Below are 23372 nucleotides of genomic sequence, written 5' to 3'. Positions count from 1 at the left end.
GGATGGAGTCAAAGCAAAAACAATACCCAGCTATGGATGTGACTGGTGATAGAAGCAAAGTCCGATGCTGTAAAGAGCAATATTGCATAGGAACGTAGAATCTTAGGTCCATGAATCAAGGCAAATTGGAAGTGGTCAAACAGGAGATGGCAAGAGTGAATGTCGACATTCTAGGAATCAGCGAACAAAGATGGATTGGAATGGGTGAATTTAACTCAGATGACCATTATATCTACTATTGTGGACAGGAATCCCTTAGAAGAAAAGGAGTAGCCATCATGGTCAACCAAAGAGTCCGAAGTGCAGTACTTGGATGCAATCTCAAAAACGACAGAATGATCTCTGTTCACTTCCAAGGCAAACCATTCAGTATCACGATAATCCAAGTCTATGCCCCGACCAGTAACGCTGAAGAAGCTGAACTTGAACGGTTCTATGAAGACCTACAAGACCTTTTAGAACTAACACCCAAAAAAGATGTCCTTTTCATTATAGGGGACTGGAATGCAAAAGTAGGAAGTCAGGAAACACCTGGTGTAACAGGCAAATTTGGCCTTGGAGTACAGAATGAAGCAGGGCAAAGGCTAATAGAGTTTTGCCGAGAGAACACACTGGTCATAGCAAACACCCTCTTCCAACAACACAAGAGAAGACTCTACACATGGACATCACCAGATGGTCAACACTGAAATCAGATTGATTATATTCTTTGCAGCCAAAGATGGAGAAGCTCTATACAGTCAGCAAAAACAAGACCGGGAGCTGACGGTGGCTCAGATCATGAACTCCTTATTGCCAAATTCAGACTTAAGTTGAAGAAAGCAGGGAAAACCACTAGACCATTCAGGTATGACCTAAATCAAATCCCTTATGATTATACAGTGGAAGTGAGAAATAGATTTAAGGGATTAGATCTGATAGAGTGCCTGATGAACTATGGACAGAGGTTCGTGACATTGTACAGGAGACAGGGATCAAGACCATCCCCATGGAAAAGAAATGCAAAAAAGCAAAATGGCTGTCTGAGGAGGCCTTACAAATAGCTGGGAAAAGAAGAGAAGCAAAAAGCAAAGGAGAAAAGGAAAGATATTCCCATCTGAATGCATAGTTCCAAAGAAGAGCAAGGAGAGATAAGAAAGCCTTCCTCAGCGATCAATGCAAAGAAATAGAGGAAAACAACAGAATGGGAAAGACTAGAGATCTCTTCAAGAAAATTAGAGATACCAAGGGAACATGTTATGCAAAGATGGGCTCAATAAAGGACAGAAATGGTATGGACCTAACAGAACCAGAAGATATTAAGAAGAGGTGGCAAGAATACACAGAAGAACTGTACAAAAAAGATCTTCACGACCCAGATAATCACGATGGTGTGATCACTCACCTAGAGCCAGACATCCTGGAACGTGAAGTCAAGTGGGCCTTAGAAAGCATCACTATAAACAAAGCTAGTGGAGGTGATGGAATTCCAGTTGAGCTATTTCAAATCCTCAAAGATGATGCTGTGGAAGTGCTGCACTCAATATACCAGCAAATCTGGAAAACTCAGCAGTGGCCACAGGACTGGAAAAGGTCAGTTTTCATTCCAATCCCAAAGAAAGGCAATGCCAAAGAATGCTCAGACTACTGCACAATTGCATTCATCTCACACGCTAGTAAAGTAATGCTCAAAATTCTGCAAGCCAGGCTTCAGCAATACGTAAACCGTGAACTTCCAGATGTTCAAGCTGGTTTTAGAAAAGGCAGAGGAACCAGAGATCAAATTGCCAACATCTGCCGGATCATCGAAAAAGCAAGAGAGTTCCAGAAAAACATCTATTTCTGCTTTATTGACTATGCCAAAGACTTTGACTGTGTGGATCACAATAAACCGTGGAAAATTCTTAAAGAGATGGGAATACCAGACCATCTGACCTTCTCTTGAGAAACCTGTATGCAGGTCAGGAAGCAACAGTTAGAACTGGACATGGAACAACAGACTGGTTCCAAATAGGAAAAGGAGTACGTCAAGGGTGTATATTGTCATCCTGCTTATTTAACTTACATGCAGAGTACATCATGAGAAACGCGGCTGGAAGAAACACAAGCTGGAATCAAGATTGCCGGGAGAAATATCAATAACCTCAGATATGCAAATGACACCACCCTTATGGCAGAAAGTGAAGAAGAACTAAAGAGCCTCTTGATGAAAGTGAAAGAGGAGAGTGAAAAAGTTGGCTTAAAGCTCAACGTTCAGAAAACTAAGATCATGGCATCCAGTCCCATCACTTCATGGGAAATAGATGGGGAAACAGTGGAAACAGTGTCAGACTTTATTTTTGGGGGCTCCAAAATCACTGCTGTTGGTGATTGCAGCCATGAAATTAAAAGACGCTTACTCCTTGGAAGGAAGGTTATGACCAACCTAGATAGCGTATTTAAAAGCAGAGACATTACTTTGCCAACAAAGGTCCGTCTAGTCAAGGCTATGGTTTTTCCAGCGGTCATGTATGGATATGAGAGTTGCACGGTGAAGAAAGCTGAGCGCCGCAGAATTGATGCTTTTGAACTGTGGTGTTGGAGAAGACTCTTGAGAGTCCCTTGGACTGCAAGGAGATCCAACCAGTCCATCCTAAAGGAGATCAGTCCTGGGTGTTCATTGGAAGGACTGATGTTGAAGCTGAAACTCCAATCCTTTGGCCACCTCATGCGAAGAGTTGACTCATTGGAAAAGACCCTAATGCTGGGAAGGATTGGGAGCAGGAGGAGAAGGGGACGACAGAGGATGAGATGGTTGGATGGCATCACCGACTCGATGGACATGGGTTTGGGTAAACTCCGGGAGTTGGTGATGGACAGGGAGGCCTGGCGTGCTGCGATTCATGGGGTCGCAAAGAGTCGGACACGACTGAGCGACTGAAGTGAACCGAACTGAGGGCAGACAGGTGAAGCCCAGCGGGCCTCTGCCTTGTAATTTGATGGATGCATTGCTTTCATTTCCTGAAGAGCTCCCAAAGAGATGAAATGGTAGGGACAGATCTCACTTGTGATTAAAAACATTCTTTTTATGAGCCTTCTAAGCCCTGTGCTCCTCTCTCATTCCCTGTTAAATATTGCTCTATTGAGAGGCACATCCGCTGTCCTGCCTTCATGACTTGTACCCCAGTTAAACACTAAGGACAGCCCCCACATGCCACACTTCCCCGGCTGTTGTGTTAAGCTGCTGTGTATACACAGTCATCTTTTACGTGTGCTACCTCATTAACTGTCACTACATCTCTGTCCAGTGGGTGTTCATAACCCTTCACATTGCAGGTGGAAGGGCTGAGGCATGCATAAGTTAAGCCACCTACCTGCGTAGTAGAGCCTGGACTCGAACCCAGGCCCATCCCTCAGTCAGTGGTCACACCAGCCACACTGTTCCTCAGGCCAGAAAGCGCCTTTCCCTTGATTCCTTTCTTTCCTTCCCCATCACATCCACTCTCTCACCAAGTCCCCTTGAGTCTGCTCTCCTAAAGATGCCCCAGGTGTGGCCACTTTTTTCCATCTCCACGACTCTAGCTTCGCCCACTCTGGTGTCAGCCCCACCTGGCAGCAGCCTCTTCAGAATCTAACACTGGATCCTTCCACTGCCCTTTTTAGAACCCCCAGTGACTGCCCAGTTGCTATGAGAAAACCAGCCTTTCCCACAGCCCACAACAGGCTGTGTGATCGGGGGCCCTGCTGCCCCTCCCCGCCATGCTCCTTTCACTCCAGCCTTTGCACTGGCTCTCCCTCGGGAGAATGCTCTTCCTCAGGTCTTGGCCCAACCGGCTTCTTCTCCTCATTCAAGTCTCTACTCAAATGTCCCTGCCTCAGAGAGGCCCTCTTGGATCACCTTGTGAAGAACCTCCCCAGCTCAGCCCAGTTCCCACACTGTATTTTCAGCACGGCACCTCCCTTCTTTATCTTGCTCAGTGCTGGATCTCTGGTGCCCTGGAGCGTGCCTGGAGCCGAGCACATGCTCAGCACACGACTGCAGGATGGGTGGCATCACCCGCTAGTCCCTTTGCCTAGAAAGCCCTGGCCATCCCACAGCACTCCCACACTGACGTCTGAAGCATCCTTCAGTTCTGGCTCAAACATCATTTCCTCAGGGTGGTTTTCTGTGACCCTCTGTTGCATCCTTTCATAACAACCTCTGCTTTTCCTTCATGGCCCTCCTCACACGCTTGTGTGATTCTTTGGTTAAAGTCTGCCTCTCCCACTTGACCATAAGCTCCCTGAGGACCGAGCGTAGTCCACCTTGCTCCCTGCTTTCCTCGTGGCACCCAGTACATCCCTTTGTCAAGTGGATGAACGGAGAAGTGGTGAGTCGCTTTTCTAGTATCAGCTTGGTTCCCAGTTGGAATGCATGTGCCTCACATGAATGAGCAGGAAGTTCCCGAGTGCCCCTGACTCCAGTAATCTCATCAGTTTGTTAATAGAGACAGACTGTGGGAATAGGAAGGACACCTCTCCTGTGGGGAATCTCCTGACCCAGTAACACCAAACAAGTAGCCCACACTGTACTGCCTGGAATGTCTCTGCTTTTTCAGTGCTGCCTTTTATGTTTGCTTCTTACGACTTACCTCCATCCATTGGATACTCCCATGAGTAAGCGTGGAGCCCAGGAACACCCTCAGTCTGCATCACCAATATCCCCTTTTGTCAAGATTTTCAAGAACACATTGTTTTTAAAATGAGGCCTACCTGTATTTAATTGTGAAACATATTATCAACCCTGGTAGGCCTAGCAATAGATGAGGAATATTTAGTTCAAAAACTTACATCCTGTTTCTATTGCTGAACGATTTTGAACAAAGCTTTGCGTTCAGTTGCTGACTTGCTCTCCACATCTCCAAAGGACCGGAAGACTCAGAATCATAGTGGGTCAGCTCAACAGTGTGATCCCCAAACCCACTTTGACCCAGTAGGATCAGGAATCCAGTGCTGTTAACTAATTTAACTTGTTGAAACTTAGATTCCCTTTTTCACCCTCACGCTAAAATACCAGCAACCCTCACAGAGACAACTAAAACTTAGAAATATGGCTTTTAAAGAAACATTACTTTCTAAAAATAGCCTAATTCTGAAAATAAATGTAAATTGCTTTACATTTATGAGGGTATTCCCCCCCCCCCCCCATATCAGGCAAAGAAGCCAAATTTCAGAGTGTATACATTTGAAATGTTTACTGGGTTCTTAGACCATCTTGTTTCTCCAGAGGATACCTCAAAAATCATTGTTCTCCTCCTGATTTCCTTGAGCTAATGCATTCATTAGTCTTCCCAGGTGGCGTAGTGGTAAAGAATCCACCTGCCAATGTATAAGACACAAGAGATGCAGGTAAATCCCTGGGTCAGGAAGATCTCCTGGAGGAGGAAAAGGCAACCTGCTCTAGTATTCTTGCCTGGAAAATTCCATGGACAGGGGATCCTGTGGGCTATAGTCCATAAGGTCGCAAAGAGTTGGACACCACTGAGCAGCTGAGCATGTGCATGCACACACAGTGCCTTAATCACAAGGCTATCATACACCAAGGCTCTGTCTAGCTACATAATAACGTCCAAGTGTTTTAGCCAAGAATTAAGTAGTTTACATGGATGTAAGTGAAATTGTCTTAAAGCTTAAACCAGACACGGATATGTTTTTTGTGTGTGTGTAAGTTTTATTTTTTATTTTTCTGTGTTGTTTGTTGGGTTCCTTTTTTCTTTCTTTTTTCGGTAACATCTTCAACTGATGTCTTGGCACCTGACAAAGTCATTTATACACTGTGGTCTGTCTGCCATCCCTCTTGCCATAGGGATTAATTCAGTCTGCTCCACTGATACATGCTCAAATTATCACAAGTACTTTTATTTTATTATTTTTGAACATTTAAAAAATACTAATTTGTTTAACTGTGCCGGGTCTTAGTTGTGGCACATGGGAGCGTCAGTCTTCATTGTGGCATGTGTATCTTTAGTTGCAGCATGGAAATCTCTGACAAGGGATCGAACCTGGGCCCCTGCATTGGGAGCTCAGAGTCTTAGCCACTGGACCACCAGGGAAGTTGCCTCACAAGTACTTTCAGAAACTCCCTCTGCACCCAGCTTCTTGTCTCAAGAGAGCCGTTGCTCTCCTCTCTTCCTCTTCCCCAGCACCTGCCAGTCCCCTTTATCCTGCTTGTCTGCTGAGTTCCCTTTCTGCTAGAACACCCAGCTCCTTGGCATAAACAACATTCTGAGGTCAGATTTGTAAAAAAAAAAAAAAAATTCCAAAGCACCACCTCGATTCTGTTGTTGCACTGGAATCATCATTGTTAATATGTATCATGTGCTTCTTCTAGCGTTTCACACGCTCTATCACATTTAATCCTTCAAGTAGTCTGTAACTCTCTCCTCCTCATTCAGGCAGTCAGGCTGCTAGGGTTCAGAGAAGCTAGATGACTGGGCCAATGCAACAGCATTGGAGCTGAAACCCACATCTCCCGCGTCCAGCTTTCTACTAGCACAAGGTCTCACTCAGTGATCTTTTGAAAGAGTGGTCACGGGACTTTCCTGGTGGTCCAGTAGCTAAGACTCTGCTACCAATGCAGGGGGCCCAGGTTCTATCCCTGATCAGGGAACTAGATCCCGCAGGTGGCAATTAAAGAGGTCGAGTGCCACAGCTAAAGACTGAAAATCCTGCATGCTTCAGCTAAGACCCAGTGCAGTCAAATAAATGTTTTTTTTTGTTTGTTTTTAAATACATGCTCAGAAGTATTTTTGAAAAATGAAAAAAAAGTCACATTCAGGGGCTGGGGAGTAATTTGTCTCAAGATCTTGTTGTGGCTGCTGTAATGGGTCTTAATTGGGAGAGAAAAGTCTATGATCTGGAACAAAAGATTAGCTCTGGATTTTGTTTTTGAATTCAAACCCATCTTCATATTTCAGAAGAGACATGAGGTCTCTGGCCAGACAGACATGATTCCTGCAGTCACAGAACCTAGTGGGGAGGAGACACACACATGAGTAATTGGCAGTATTTTAATAAATACCTGGTTAGAGGACATGCCAGGTGGGGATGGAGGCTTCTAAACCAGACTTTCCAGGTGGGGAAAGGCTGCCCAGAACAGGGGACTTCTGACTTGAAGACTGAAGGATGAGTGAGAGTTTGGGGCAGCTCACGATTGGGGTCAGGTGGGCAGTAACGTTTCTGGAAGAGCCAGAGGGAGTTTGATGTGTGATGTGGGGAACCCAAAACTGGTGCTCTGTGACTACCTAGAGGGGTGGGGTGGGGAGGGAGGTGGGAGGAGGGACTTAGGAGGGAGGGGACACATGTATGCCTATGGCCCATTCATGTTGATATATGGCAAAAACCATCACAATATTGTAAATTATCCTCCAGTTATAAAAAGTAGTGTGAAGCCCTGGTGGTAAGAATGTGATCCAGGGTGTCTCCATTTTTGCCCATCAGATCAGATTGCATGGTATAGCTGTTGGAGAGCCTTGGAAAAGGCAGATGAGTGGGGAACGGTGTTGACTCTACTCAGAAAACACCCATCTGTTTCTCACATCTAATTAACAGAAAAAACTCGAATCTCCACCCGCATCCACCAATCCCTTCCTGGAAGATGAGCCAACAGCAGAGATGGAGGAACTGGCGATGGAGAAAGGAGATTTAGAGCAAGTAAGTCTGGTTTGCATTTCCCCCACACAGCCTGCTGAATGTTTGTTTCTGAAAATGGGTCTGCTCATTCTTAAATATGGTCCCTTGGCTGTTGACCACATTCAGAGATTACAGCTTTGGTGGTCTTGCTAGAAGGGCTTTATCTGAAAGCACATTTAGAAACCTGAGTAAAAGAGCAGTCCTTCCTGCCCCACCCCACCCCACCCCTCTGCTCTCCAGTCGCCTCACCACCGGACTCAGCAACACATCCAAGCTTGATCAGCGGGTATGGCAGGGCGGCCGAACTCTGCCCTGGCTCATTCATCATCTCTCGAATTTGTCAGCCCAGCTTTTAGTTGTCCCCTGATCTGGTCCGGTGATGACATGAGAGGCTGAAAGATCCCTGGTGAAGTTAGCAGCCCCCGTCAGCCAAGAGAGACTCCGACTCAGCGGAAGCCAAGCACCTTAGGTCTGGAAGCCGTCAGGGAGGCCTGAAAACACCAAGGGGACCAGTGGCATATTTGGAGAGTTACTTGTCAGAGCACACCAGCACTTTCATTTCCTTCGGCTTTTTCTGTCCAACTCTTAAATTTCCTCTCCCTCCATTCCAGAGAATGGTGTTTTTGTTTCATTGCCATTTTATGACACGAGAGGTTAGAGTAATAAATCAGGACTTTTCCTGTCTGGATTAGTGAGCCTTCTTTTTAATTTTCTACACTTGGCTGCTGGAGGATGATTTTATGGGATTATTTTGATCCAGACACCACTGAAAGGGAGGCCGGCTGGGAAGAGCATCTCTGGGAACCCCAAAGCCACGCACATCACAGTTCACCCTGCGTTCCTAGCCCAGGGGGGATGATAGGTGTACAGTTCTGGCAGGAGCCAAGAGAGCAGAATTCCCAGGAGCAGCTCTGAAGTGATGCCGTCAGAGGTATTATAATTAAATAATTATAATAACATGGATGCCTCAAATTTTTATGGTGCTTTATAGTTTAAAAGTCTTCTACAGGCTTTACTTTATTTCGTCCTTCCCATGTCTGCCTCTCCTTTTATAGGATTTCTGTGAGCGGTAGGCTCAGTGACTAGCCCAGGGTTACAGAGTTTGGAAGTGAAGAACCTGGAAAAGGACTGGAAGCCAGGTCTGGAAGTCAGAGACTAAAATTCCTTTCCTGGCGCTCTTCCCATCACACCATGATGTCGCCCTGAAAAGTGGAGGACCTAGAAATGAATCCCATGAATAAAAGGGAATGAATAAAACTGGAGAGATGCCCTGAGGCCATATCCCAGAGATCTACAGGATTAAATGTAATTGATTGAAAGCCATCATATCAGCTAGGTTAGGAGAAAACAAAGATTTCTCTTAACTAAAGAAATGCCTCTCTCAGGGACTTCCCTGGTGGTCCAGTGGTTAAAACTTCATGCTTTCAGTGCAGGGGTCAAAGGATTGATCCCTGGTCTAGGAACTAAGATCCTACATGCCACTCAGCACAGCCAAAAAAAAAGAAAGAAATGTGTCTCTCACATTTTGGGAGGAAGGACTGGGATGAGAAAGAAGAGTCCAGGTGTGGAGCTCATCCTCCACCCACGCTTGGGTATCTGCACCCTCTGAGCTGGCCTTCGGTAGTTGGGCCATTTTCAGGGCCCTCCTATCTCCCCAGCACACATGGCTGCCACTGTCACACCCAGAATCATGTAGCTGAACACTCTGATGCTCACAGTGCTGTTGGAAAATTATCCCATTAGCCAGTCATCTCTGGATGTCACAAAACTGGATTATGATAGAGTTCCCCATGAGCTACAAAATCAGTTTTGTCAGGTAACTTGTTTTTTTTTTCTTTCTTGTGGAACTTTTTGTTCATCCTGGAAGCTTGAGATTAAGCTTGTCTTAAGGATGAAGACCTGCTCATTCTAAGGACACAGAACACGGGTACACGGGGTAAAGCAGAGTCACGTGATGGAGAAGATGCCAGACTCTGGTTTGCCATTAGCTGGCTGTGTGACCTTAGGCAGGTACTTTTCTCACTGGACTTCCCTTTGTCTTCCTGTTTAGAGGGAGCCAGTGGTTTTCCGGTTATATTCCTTTGTGCCCTGTCACATGTCACTATGGGGAGCTGGGAGGAGACCAGAGCTCTTAAGTCCCTCCAAATAAAGCAGTTCTGTTTTGAGTCACTTTTTTCATGGACTCCCAGGTAAACCTACTTTTGGATCAGGGGTTCTAGGTATGTTCAAAAGGAAAGTACTAAGACTTCCCTGGTGGTCCAGTGGCTAAGACTTCAGCTTCCAATGCAAGGGGTGTGAGTTCAGTCCCTGATAGGGAAGCTAGATCCTACATGCCCCTTGGCCAAAAAAACCAAAACATAAAACAGAAGCAATGTTGTAACAAATTCAGTGAAGACTTTAAAAATGGCCCATATTTTTAAAAACCTAAAAAAAGTACTGAAAACCACTGGACTAGATGATCCACTCTCAGTTTCACGGGCTGTTCCTTTTTAGTAATAAAACTGACACACCAGTGACGAATGCCTCCTCGTCTGCGTTCCCAACCTCCTGCCGCCTCCCCAGCACCATCCCGCTTGTGGTTGATTAGGTGGGCGCTCCAGGACCACCACCCTGCACTTCCCAGTCACTCGCTGGCTTCTGAAGGGCACACAGGAAGAGGAGGAGCCAGGCGGGGCTTCGGCAGTGAGGAAGCGCAGGAGATGCTGGTGGTGAGCTCGGCCAGGGCAGGGGGACCAGTCGTTGTCCTGGGTTACCCAGCCTGTTGGCATCACTGCGGTCAGCAGACAGTGATGAGGCTCACTGCCTCACGATGAGGCTATAGAGAAGGGAGCGCGAACTTGAAAAGAGGTATTTAGTTCGAGCAGTCTGTTGCCAACATGTTCCCAATGATTAAAAAATGGCATCTGAAAGAGGACTAAGGGTCCTCAGAGTATAAAAGAAAGAGAAGAAATAAGGAATTTCTGGCTTTAAAATGTACCCTTCTGGTGATCCGAGCAGTTAGATTTAATCTGTTTACATTGGATCGTAATAAAAGGAAATGGGACCAGCTGCAGACCTCCTTACTGTGACAACAGTAACCTTTTATTATTCCATCAAACTCCAGGAGGAAATAGCTTAAACATCTGCAGCTTTTGGACAGAATTCACACACTCCGAAGTCCAGCCCGAGTGCTACTGCTAAACGACTTTAGTATATTCTTTGAGCTGAGAAGCAACCCTTTAGGGAGCTGGAAGGTGCAAAGGGAGACACCAACCTGAGCTGCAATTCTAGCCTGTAGCATCTAAATATGAACACAGATATGAGGCAGCCAGAGGCAGGAGGCAGCCTGGTGGGGGTTAAAAAAAAAACAGACTTGAGGCAGTCCCTCCCATTGTTCCCCTCTCGCTTCCAAATCACATTGAAAACGCTGTAAGACGACAGGGACCTATGACTGGCTATAGGTCTCCTCTCTGCTGGGAGCACCATTAGAGGGCAGAGGCTGGGCGGAGTAGAGTCACCTGCGGGAAGGTTCAGGCCACCTGTGCTGTCTGATGGTGTGGCTGGCTCTCTGAGCCACAGCCAGAGGTGTCTGTGGGGCCTCATCAAACTCGGGTCCCCGGGAAGAAAGGTCAGGGTGAGTTTGTTGAAATATCAGGTAGCCACATTCCCTAGTCATTAGAATCTCTATTTATCTGAATAAGCTCTTTAGATTCATCCATACATTTTTATCATGTATCATTTTGTGCATACGTAAAAAGGAAAATATAAGCAAAATAAATAGGTAAAGATATTCCCAAAACTTCTTCGCCTTAGCAGTCTTAACTCTGCTGAACCACCTTTTTTTTTTTAAAGAGCTTTTTGATGTGGACCAGTTTTAAAGTCTTTATTGAACGTGTTACAGTATTGCTTCTGTTTTGGTGTTTTGCCCACGAGGCATGTGGGATCTTCTCTCCCCCCGACCAGGGGTCCATCCCACACCCCTTGCATTGGAAGGGGAAGTCTTAACCCCTGGACCACCAGGAAGTCCCTCTGAACCACTTTAAAAAAAAAAAACTTTTTATTTCAAAATAATTATAGGCTCATAAAAAGTTGCACAAAGAAGTCCTAGATAGCCATCTCTCAGCCCCCCTCAGTGCCGACGGCTCCCGTAACTACAGCCATTATCAAAACCAGGGTGTTGATGCTAACCTCGTTTTTCACTCAGGCGTGGATGTCTCTGTTGCCACACAGTGTGGTCCCAGCTGCTGGTGATGTGCCATTTCTCAGAATGCTCCTCTACTGTACCTGGGATTATCTGCCACATATTTTATTGTTATTTGAAACTTTTTTCTATTTTTTAAAAAAATAATGTCAAATTTAGGGAAAGGTTTAAAAATATTACTAGGAACTCCCAAATATCTTTCACCTGAGGTCACTAATTTTTACTGTTTTGCTACATTCACTTAACCATCTTCTCCCCTCCCCCCTCTCTTCTGTCTCTTACTCTCCCTCCCTCTCTCTGTCTCTCTCTTTCAAAACAAGTAAGTTTATAAGCATCATGCCCTTTGTCTCTGAGTATTTCAGTATGTATTTCCTTTTTAGGAAATACATTCACTTAAGAAATATATTCACTAAAGAGAGGTACTCACTAAAATCACCACAGATCAAAATCAGAAACTTTAACACCAGTGTGATATCTCATTTATAGACTTATTTAAATGTTATAATGTGATCCAAAAGTGATAAATTAAAACACTGTCAATTGTTAGGAAAGCACACTGAAATTAGTAAATAAATAAAGCCAAATACAAGATATACATGTTGATTTAAAACAACAATATTCTATATTACACAAACTCCCATTTATAATTTCCAGAAGCTATCCTACAGATATGTGAATATTTTTGTCAGGGGAAGAAAATATAAATAAAGGGAATAATTATAATATTTATGAAGATTGTATTTTAGTTAATGAAAAGGTATCTAGGTATTGTGGTCTTATTTTCCAGTTCTAAAATCAGGATATCTAGGTTCCCAGTGGCTCAGCTGGTAAAGAACCTGTCTGCCAGTGCAGGAGACACAAAAGACAGGGATTGGATCCCTGGGTCAGGAAGATCCCCTGGAGAAGGAAATGGCAACCAGCTCCAGTATTCTTGCCTGGAAAATTCCATGGACAGAGGAGCCTGGCAGGTTACAGTCTGGAGTCGCAAAGAGTTGAACACAACTGAGCGTGCCCATACACATGCTGAGTGGACTGTTAGAATCAGGAGATTTCAGGGTATCTAATCCTAAAAAAGGTAGACAGATTAAATCACATTTCTCTGTTCATTTATCAAATCACTTTATTGAAAAGAAGTACAAATTTTGAAATATAGGTAACTGACTTGGAAAATGTAAAACAGATAAGGACCACACCTTCACAGCCATCACATTGCATCATAGATCCCTCATTCTAAACTAATGGAAATGTGGAAAAACTCTAAGGTATCTATGAAATGAAGTAGAACTTTGGATGTAGCCAATTTAAACTCAAATTAACCCAGTCTTAAGAGTGACTTTCCTCTTATGTGCTAAGTCACTTCAGTCATGTCCAACTCTTTGCTACCCCATGAACTGTAGCCCACCAGTCTCCTCTGTCCATGGGATTCTCCAGGCAAGAATACTGAAGTGTGTTGCCATGCCCTCCTCCAGGGGATCTTCCCGATCCAGGGATCATACCCATGTCTCTTACATCTCCTGCATTGGCAGGTGGCTTCTTTACCACTAGTGCCACCTGGGAAGCCCAGAGTCTCTTACAGTCTTAGCCTAAGGCCTGACTTTGGCAGTGGCTTCTGGATGGTAAGAGAAAATAGCCCAGACTATAGTTAGTCTTAGGAAGGACCAGAGTTTCTTCAAATCCTGCCAAATAAATAAATAAAGACTTGGAATTCTTAGAAGGTGAAAAGGGAATAGAGCTAGATATGAGATTAAATGGGGTATGTCTACAGTTGACATTTAATTTTGGGTGATCATTACCAGTTTTTACAGATATTTTTAAGCATTTCAGGGTGTTTTTTTTTTTTTAATTACTAGAAGAAGGTAATCATTATTTCTGTCTGTCTTTAGGAGCTTAGCTTTTCCTGTTTATTAAGAGATACGAACAGTTCAATTCAACAAGTGTGTTATGAGTGCTGATTTATATCCAAATTGTACCCTTGTATCAATCCCAGCAAAGCCTCAAGGACCTCTATCTATTCTCAAATGCCCACAAACAAAACATAGACTTGGCTTTTTTAATTTTTTTTTTAGGAACAGAAATATGTAAGAAGATCTTGTTTATTTTTTAGATGTTTTGAAAGGGAATTTAGTAGCAAATAATAGTTTTTAAATGCTTGCCTGCCCAGATAACCTTTTTATCAGATACAGTTTTCCCAGCATCAGTTGGGGACCAGGGCTGATCCATGTTTTCACTGGTGCAAGGCAAAAAATACAGATAAAACAGCCAGCCTGTCTATCTACCTATCTATCTTTCTATCTTGTTATAAGGTCACCAACTAACTGTCTCTTCTTGGGAAGAACTGCCTTTATGCATCTATTTTCTCTTTTAAGAGGTTTAGGTATAAAATACTCTTTTAGGAACTTGTGGCAAGAATAGCAAGTGTAAAGTAGCAAGATAAAAAGTTAACAACCCTGTGTTGGCCCCCTACCCTTCTTATTGTTGTTGTTTTCCTATTTGTTGATGAAATTCAGCTGTCAGGAAGCATTGCAGGGACAGCAGTGATCTAATAGAAAGAGTTCTGGTTTAGGAGGTAGGAAACTTCACCCTGTGCCTGAGGGCTAACACCTTCTGTACCTCCCTTTCTTTAGGTGTAGTGAAAGTGAATGTCACTCAGTCGTGTCCAACTCTTTGTGACCCCATGGACTATACAGTTCATGGAATTCTCCAGGCCAGAATACTGGAGTGGGTAGCCTTTCCCTTCTCCAGGGGATCTTCCCAACCCAGGGATCAAACCCAGGTCTCCCTCACTGCAGGCAGATTCTTTACCAGCTGAGCCACCAGGGAAGCCCTTCTTTTAGTGTAAAATAGTAGTAATAATTCCTACATTGAGGGTGGTTGAGAGGAGTAGATGAGATATTATTTTGTATCAAAGTGCTTGGCTCATAATAGCAAGCAGTAAATGGAGGCTTTCAAAATTAGACTGTGTAAAAGTACTTTGGACATTCCAAGGCACTACCCAGCTATAAGGTGCTGATTGTTAGCAAGAATTTGCATTTTTGAAACATCAGTCAGATGATGAAGAACTTCCAAATTGAAAATGCATGTGATATCACAGTAGCTGTAAATCTTTCACTGCACAGAGCACATAAATGATGCCAACAAAGCTGGTTTATTATTCAAAAGCTGGCATGAATTATAATGCAGGACATAGTCCCAGTCTAGTTACACTGCGTGCTTCTTTTCTGTAAGTTAGGAGTGAACTTTGAAGGGATGTTTTTGTTGAAACTGCTGGAAAATTTGCAAAGATGGCTCAAGTATAGGGTTTCTTTTTTCCTTTTCTTTTCTCTTTTTTTTTCCTTTACAGCCAAAGAAGCCTAAAGCCCCAGACAATCCATTTCACGGCATTGTTTCCAAGTGTTTTGAGCCTCATCTCTACGTGTATATTGAGTCCCAGGACAAGTGAGTGACAACCATTTTGCTGCTTTCTCCTACATTTCTCCTTCCTCGAGCCAGGGAGGGGCCTCACAAGGGCACAGCTCCTTCTAGAGTTGGAGGGACTTGGCATGCCCATGACCCTCCCTGGAAAGCTATTAAGGATACTTTTTGGTCTTTCGAGTGTTATAATGTATTATGTCTATAAATCTCAGAAGCCTGAATGTCACTCTAAGGAGCTCCCAAACAGGTCCCAGCGCCTATTTCCGAGATAGGCCCTGAGCCCTTACGTCTACACGTCAGCCTGCCAGGCTTTACGATGTCAGGTGCTGAAAAGTGGAGAATGAAAGCCTCAACTCTAATATATATGTTTTCAAGTATAATTTGTTTAACTCTTCATTTTGAAATCATTTAGATTTACCAAAAAGTTATAAAAGAATTCTCATATATCCTTTGTCCAGAGAATGGTGGTGGTTGTTTAGTTGCTAAGTCGGGTCTGACTCTTTGCGACCCCATGGACTGTAGCCCACCAGGCTCCTCTGTCCATGGGATTTCCAAGGCAAGAATACTGGAGTGGGTTGCCATTCTCTTCTCCAGGGGATCTTCTGACCCAGGGATTGAACCCATGTCTCCTGCATTGGCAGGTGGGGTCTTTACCACTGCATCACCTGGGAAGCCCCCAGAGAATGGTAGCAGCTTATAGAACCACAGTTACCAAAATCAGGAAGATGCCATTCTCCCCTGCATGTTCTTCCTCTGATCCAAGATCCAGTCATGCATTTAGTTGTCAGGTCTCCTTAGTCTCCTTTAAGCTTGAACAGTTCCTCAGTCTCTTCTTTGTCTTTCATGACCTTGACACTTTTGAAAAATGTTTGACCAGTTCTTTTGTCCAAAGCCCTCAATTTCTGTTTGTGATGTTTCCTCTTGATTAAATCCAGATTATGTGTTTTGGGCAAGAATACCACAGAGGTGACGTTGTGTCCTTCTCAGTGCCCAGCGCACGATGTCAGGAGGGGGCACCTCACGTGGCTTTGTCCTGTTACTGCTGAGGTTGACCTTGACCAGTTGCTTAAGTGGTGTGTGCCAGCTTTTTCCCAATAAAGCTGCATTTTTGCTTTATAATAAGTATCTTGTGGGGGGATACTTCGGGACCATGTAAATATCCCCCGTCTTGTCACATCGCCCCTCACTGTCACATCTCTTGACAATTCCTGCCTGACACAGTGATTACTGTGGTGTTTGCCAAACACTGATTGTGGGTTTCTATCATTTCTTCTACATTTACTCATTGGGATTCTACTAGAAGGAAGAGCTTCCTCTTCTCTCCCACTTGTTGGGAGCATTTAATATACATGCTTTTTACAGATGCAGGGGCTCCAGAAAATGCTTACCAAGCAGCCCACTGCAACCACAGCCAGTTGTATATGGTCATGAGTGCTCTCACAGCCAGCAGAGTGTGGTCATGTTCTAGTATCCACTTCTATGCATAGGACAGGGACCCCTCCTCATCCCTGAATCTCTGTCCACAGCCAGAGCAACTGTGGAAGGCCCTTCCACAATGGAAGGCAGATTTCGGAAAGGCTGGGTTTCTGAAACAGGTCGAACTGACTGGAGGCAGGCTGGTCTGGGCTTCGAGAAGAGGGCCTGTAGCCTAAAGTATATGTTTAGGAGGACCAGACAGTGGCTCACACAGGGACGACAGCAGCTCCGAGAAACTCCTCGAGGGGAGTTCTCTGGGAAAGCACTTAGGTCCTAAAGTCTAGTCCCTCCCCCTCTTTTTTTTTTAATGCTTCTTTCATTTTAGCACATTCTTACTTAAAAGTATATTCCAAGGGTAAACCAGAAAATTAAGAGAACATTTCAAGTGGGTATTTGTGTCTTACTTGGAATGTTATTGTTCTTCAACTGTTTGATTTTATTGTTGTTGTTCATTCACCAAGTCGTGTCCAACTCTTTGCGACCCCATGGACTGCAGCGCCCCAGGCTCCTCTGTCCTCCACTGTCTCCCAGAGTTTGCTCAAACTATGTCCATTGAATTGGTGATAGATTGCTTCTATTCTTTTCTTCGTTGATTACAAAATGCATATTTTGTAATCATATTACAAATTACATATTAAAACCCCAGAAAATTAATTTGTGAAAGAGCTTCTATGTTAACAAAAACAACCTCCTCCCTGCCACCTACCCAGAAAAAAAAAAAGTTGCCTTGACATCTTTTGCCTTGTAAAGCCTCAGTTTTCCTCCTGCTTTTTATCCATTTGGCTTACATCCATAGGCATGCAAAAGGGCAGACTACTAAAATCAAGTTTAAGAAATCATTTCCTCGTCTGTTAAATAGTTACTATTACCATTTTTTTTTTTTTTAAGCATCCTGTCTTCTTCATTCACAAAGTTTTTTCTCAGGATTACTAATAAGACACCTCTGCGGGGCAGGAAAAAGGAGCTGCTATTTGCCTGTTAGATGAACAGGTCTTGAAGCAGCCCACCTGTATGACTATTATGGGCCAAACCCCTATCTTCTCTTATCAATCCAAATTCTTATTTTTAGAAAGACTTGAAAGGTGTTGGGTCCAGAGTTTAAAGTGCATATCTGAGATAACCATGTGGTTTCCCCAAACCAATCTAGTCTTAAAAAAAAAAAAAAGAGTCATTTTGTGGGTTATCTGGTGTCATCCTGGGATCCACTCTTCTCATATGGCCTCAATTCATATAAAGCACACTCATTGTTCATGAGACTTTGGGCAAAGGGCCAGCCCTCCCTTCCTTAGGGACTCTCCATTTCTCTCTGAAAAATGCAGTGCTGGCCCCTCAGCCTGCCGCCTGGCCTCGCCGGAACATGTCCACAGCACGAGGGCAGTAGCGGAAGCTTCTTGTAAGAGAACTGCGTAGGCTGGGCTGCTCTCGCTCCAGGATAAGCAGCAAAAGCTGGGAGCAGGAAATCAAGTTCAAGAAACCCATTTCCTCATCTGTTAACAGGAGAGCATCAGACAGAATAATGCCTAAAGCAGCGGGTTGTTAACCTTGAGTCACAGACCCCTCTGAGAACCAACAAAAACCACAGGCCCTCTTGCCAAAAAAAAAAAAAATCCACGTGAACCCACACACTATTTTGAGTACAGTTTCAAGGGGTTCTTCAAAGTCCTTCCTGAAGTCAGAGAATCCTAAGACTGGGGAAGGAACTCAGGTGGGCACTGACTGGGGGCAAATCACTACTCCTGTTGTAGCTCTGCAAGGAGGAAAACCTGAGGCCATTCACAAGCTCCCAGAGGACAGAGACCCAACCCAAGGTAGTGGAAAGAGCATGGGCCTGGGTGCCAGACAGACCTGGACTTGCATCCAAGCCCTGCACTCCCCCTCCTCGGGCCTCCAGCTCTGGTCCTCACCTCTCCGAGTCTGTTTTGCACCCTCTACAGTCAAGTGAATAAAGCCCGCCTCAGAGGATTAGCGGCGAGGGTGAAACGACACGACATGTCGGCACCTGGCACAAGAAAACAGGGGTGAGGAGCCATGTCTGCCCTGCCCTTCTGGTGATCCTGTTCCAGACTCTCAGGTGGTTGGGTGGCCTGGTCGGTGCTGCCAGTTCTCTGTTGAGCCTGGCATGGGGTCCACCCTCTCATCTCCATAGCACCCTCCCTGCCGGGGGAGAGTCCTGGCAGCACCTGCCCCAGCCCAGGGCCCAGCAGCAGCAGGAGGACTGCGGAGCCGGTGCGCAGGGAGGAGGCAGGAGTGGGGCTGTCCCGAAGTCACCTCTCACCCAGCTGGGCCGAGCTGTCCTTCCGTGCCCTGAGCCTGTTTCTCAGTTTTTGTTTATGTCCAAGGAGGAAGTTAGTTGTATCTCTTCTACTCTTGGAGATGTAGTCATTTTCTTTGGCCAACTCTTGCAGAAGAGATTTCTCTCCATAACCACTTTTTCTTCACTCCATTCAGTGACATTTTCAGGCTGAGAAATTATTAGTGACTCCATTTCTGCCCATTCTCCTGAGTTCTCTGTAATAGCTTTTGTTGAAATAGAGCCTGCCACCACTTCTAGCTTGGTCAAGCCTAGAGTTTCTCTGTAAACAGACGTTGCTTATCGTTTGTCTTGAATTAACTTCTAACTTTCAGAAGAGTTCCAAGAATTGTACACAGAGCTCCTGTGTATCCTTCACCCAGATTCTTCCATTAACAGCTGTCCCTCCCGCCTCTGAGCAGACACACTCACAGACACATTCTCATGTATATATACACATTGTCTTTTGTTTGTTTGTTTATTAGTCTCTTAAGTCGTGTCCAACTCTTTTGTGACCCTATGGCCTGTAGCCCACCAGGCTCCTCTGTCCATGGAATTTTCCAGGCAAGAATACTGGAATGGGTTGCCATTCCCTTCTCCAGGGGATCTTCCCCACCCAGGGATTGAACCCATATCTCCTGCATTGGCAGGCAAATTCTTTACTACTGAGCCACCTGGATAGCCCCACATAGCCACATAGTGTAGTCATTAAAATCAAGAAGGTAGTGTTGATACAGCACTTGCATTGAATCCATAGACCCCGTTCACTTTCCCCATTTGTCCCAATCCTGTTTTTATAGATCCCAAATCCGTTTCAGGATCACAGGTTACATTTATTTGTCACAACTCTTTGGTTCCATCCAGAAGAATAACTTATTCTTTCTTTATCTTCCATAGCCTGAAAATTTTTGATGAGTGCAGGCCAGTTACTTTGTGGAATGTCCCTCAGTCTGGTTCTGACTGATGCAGACTCGTGAGTCATGATTCATACAGAAGTGGTGCTGTGTTTTTTCTCAGTGATTCCTATCATGAGACATACAGTGTCAACATGTCTCATAACTTGTGCTGCTCATTTTTACTACTTGGTTTAGATGTTATTGGCCAGGTTTCTCTATTAATTAATAAGTATTTAATAAGTGTTAATTACTTAACCTTGAACCCATATAAATAGCTTTTTTCTCATATTTCACTTACTTATTTTACCATCCGTTAATGACATTTGTCTGAATCCTTTATTACTAAGAGAGTTGCCAAGTAATTATTTTTCTAATCCCATCATTTCTTCTGCATTTCTTCTGTTTTAAGAAACAGCTTTCTCTTTTCTCCATTTATTTATATCAGCATGGACATGTGGATTCCTGTTTTATTCAGTGGGTTTATAGCCATTACTATCTTTTTATCTTTTAACTTTTATGTTGGAATAAATTTAGACCAAAGAAAAATTTCAAAAATAGTGCAGATATTCCATATTGCCTCTCACAAACTCCTCCATGTTCGCATCTTACATAACTGTGGTACAGTTATCATCAAAACCAGCTGGTTAACACTGATACAGTACTAGTCACTTAACTCCAGGCCTTATTTGTATTTTACCAGTTTTTCCACTAATGTCCTTCTTCTCTTCCAGGATCCATCGTTATTTGTTTTAATGGTCAAATTGTCCTTGACTTGGCCCCTTCCAGCTGGTTTTCCATCCTTTTTGTATGCCCCTAGTGTTTTTTGAGCACTTTCTTTCTGGCACAGAAAAATACACCAGGCTCATCTTGTACTTTCCTAACCCAACCCTGGAGTCATCCATTTTTCCAGGATCCCTTGTTCCCTTGGCGGGAAATGTTTAGAAGCTAAGTACTGGTCATCAGGTATGTTCATTACTGCTTGAGTATCATTCTTATAGGTCCTCCAAGCTGAGAGAGCTAAGAAATACTTGTATGTGTATATCTAGGTATATTTTTATCCTTTTGTACCTATTTATATATTAAAACCCATCAGTCTATGCCAGTAACTCCAATTCTAACCTAACACTCTGTTCCACATGTCTGTAACTACTTTCTACAGCTGTGAGAAACTTGTTCCCAGTATCCTCCTTGTAGTTATTTATCTGCTCTGTATACCTGTGTGAAACCCATCTCCCAGGTGTGCTCAAGCCAGAGCTTGGCTCTCCAACCCACTGACCACACCAGAGCCAACCCCCCTGCCCCAGTCAAAAGGAAGGGGTGTGTGTGTGGTAAATCACTTTAGTCGTATCTGACTCTTTGTGATCCTGTGGACTGGAGCTCGCCATGCTCCTCTGTCCATAGGTTTCTCCAGGCAAGAATACTGGAGTGGGTTGCTGTGCCCTCCTCCAGGGGATCTTTCTGACCCAAGGATTGAACCCACGTCTCTTGATGTCTCTTGCACTGGCATGCAGGTTCTTTACCACTAGCGCCACCTGGGAAGCTTGCATGTACCCTTGGATGAACAACTTCCTGGGGTCTTAAGCTGCTTTGCCCACACTCATCCTCTTGCCCACTTTTTCTGACTACCATCTTCCTCTTCTGAAGCCATCACTCCTGTACTTTCCAATTAAAATAACATTTCTCTGAATGCCACCTGCAGATCCACCAGGAAAAACAGCCTTGGTCATCCATACCTAAGCTTGGTCCACAGTGTGGTTTTTCTCTCTGTGTTTTAATCTTTCCTTCTATTGCCATCGCTCTGAAATAGTCTTTGTTCCCAGATAGTTCTTCATATCAGTGGCACTCTCAGCAGTATTTCACATGACTCCCCCGAAATGCTTATATAGTTCTTGGGTTAAAAGCTCAAGTTACAGGGAAGAAGGCAAAAGACTCATGATGTCTTTCTTTAAGCTGGAGAGAAAGTGAATCTGAGCAGTCATTGTGACACCACGAATCTGTATAGCGCTTTTGAGTTTTGAAATCAAAGCCTCAGGTAGTGGATAGAGCTTAGCTTGAGAGTCAGGCCCCAGTTCAAATTCTAGTTCCAATAAATTCTGTGACCTAGGGCAAGTTATATTATTTTTCTAAGCATCAGTTTTTTCATTTTTAAAATGGGGGTATTAGGGGACTTCCCTGGTGGTGCAGGGGCTAGGACTCTGTGCTCCCAACACAGGGGGCCCAAGTTTGATCCCTGGCCAGGGAACTAGATCCCACATGCCACAACTAAGACCCAGTACAGCCAAATAAGTAAATAAAAATTAATGTTTATAAAAAAAAAAATGGGGGTATTAATGCCTTCTGATCAGGGCTGCTGTGAGGATTAAATGAGATTGTATTTATAATGCACGCAGCAAAGTACCTAGTTTATAAGGCTTACAGCCTAGGATAAGAGAGACCAAAAAACCATTTTGGAACGCAGCATGGAGGGGTGAAAGGTATGACACTAGTTTGCTGTGGGAATTCAGATGTGTATGAACTTAACTGCAGGTATCTTCTACGTCAGCTAGCCTGCTCCTTCTTCCCGTCCTCTGCCTCTCATGTCATATTTTGTACTTTTTTTTTTTAAGAAATTTTTTTGGGGAGTGTGTACTAGAATTGAACCCGGGCCTCCTACATTGGGAGCATGGAGTCTTAGCTACGGGACCACCAGGGAAGTCCTTTGTACTTCTGACTCTAGGCCTTTATTATTTCACCTGAATCTGCTGTGGAATTTTCTGTCTAGTTTCCTCTCATATTTTCTTTGTCTAAAACAAATTGTTTGTAGTGTCTATACTGCAAAACTAGCAATTTATTGCCATCTTGAGATCTTAAGATCATAAGCATGAAGGTCCTGTCTCTCCTAAGAGGATACTGTGTCTTTATCCTCACAGCACCATGAGCAGGACTTAACCCTTTATAAATGTTTGTTTGATTATAATTGGTTTAGGGCATAAAGGGCAAGTCTGTGATTCCGTTCAACAGGTCAGCATGTGCCATGTCTCTTTCTCCAGTAGCTCTTCTATAAGATCATGCCGAAACTCAGAGTAACGTTTGGCGTCTGGAAGAAATGGTAGCTTTTTTTTTTTTAGGTGAATTCATTTTTATCTGATACTTACAGCCCACAGCACTTTGCACATACTAAGTGCTCCGTCCATTTTTGATTGGTTTGGACCCTCTGTGCCAGCTCATGAACCTTGCCCATTCCATCCGGTGACTCTTCCTCTTCTCTTCTGTGAAGCTTCTTGATTGCTCGTTTTCCAGTGTCTCGTGTGTCATAGCAGCATGCTGATGAAGAGTGCTAGGCGAAAGAGAGGGCTGGGTTACTCTGACTGGTTTATTTCTCATTCACACCAGAAAACAGTGTCCAAAGTAACCCAGTGAACATTCTGCAAAATGTGGAAGATTGTTAGAGCTTTGTTTATGAGGAAATTTTTGTCTCTGTTCTACGACCATAATTGATTTACAGTCTTAC

At 44.1% G+C, this 23372-nt stretch overlaps 1 protein-coding gene across 13 annotated transcripts in view; it reads left to right on the top strand.

Moving 5' to 3' along the window:
• VPS53 (VPS53 subunit of GARP complex) overlaps positions 1-23372 on the top strand; it is a 160757-nt gene that overhangs the window by 70118 nt on the left and 67267 nt on the right. For all 13 annotated transcript variants that reach the window (XM_081580159.1, XM_081580151.1, XM_081580158.1 and 10 more), the window contains 2 exons: positions 7549-7650; positions 15150-15244. In XM_081580159.1, coding sequence (XP_081436285.1) covers positions 7549-7650; positions 15150-15244 — 197 coding nt within the window. The remainder of the gene's footprint in view (positions 1-7548; positions 7651-15149; positions 15245-23372) is intronic.

Source organism: Giraffa tippelskirchi, chromosome 3, assembly GCF_054371585.1.
Source record: "Giraffa tippelskirchi isolate mGirTip1 chromosome 3, T2T-mGirTip1v1.2.pri, whole genome shotgun sequence".
NCBI lineage: Eukaryota > Metazoa > Chordata > Mammalia > Artiodactyla > Giraffidae > Giraffa > Giraffa tippelskirchi.
The sequence above is the reverse complement of the archived record's forward strand: the minus strand, read 5'-3'. Positions and strand labels throughout refer to the sequence as shown.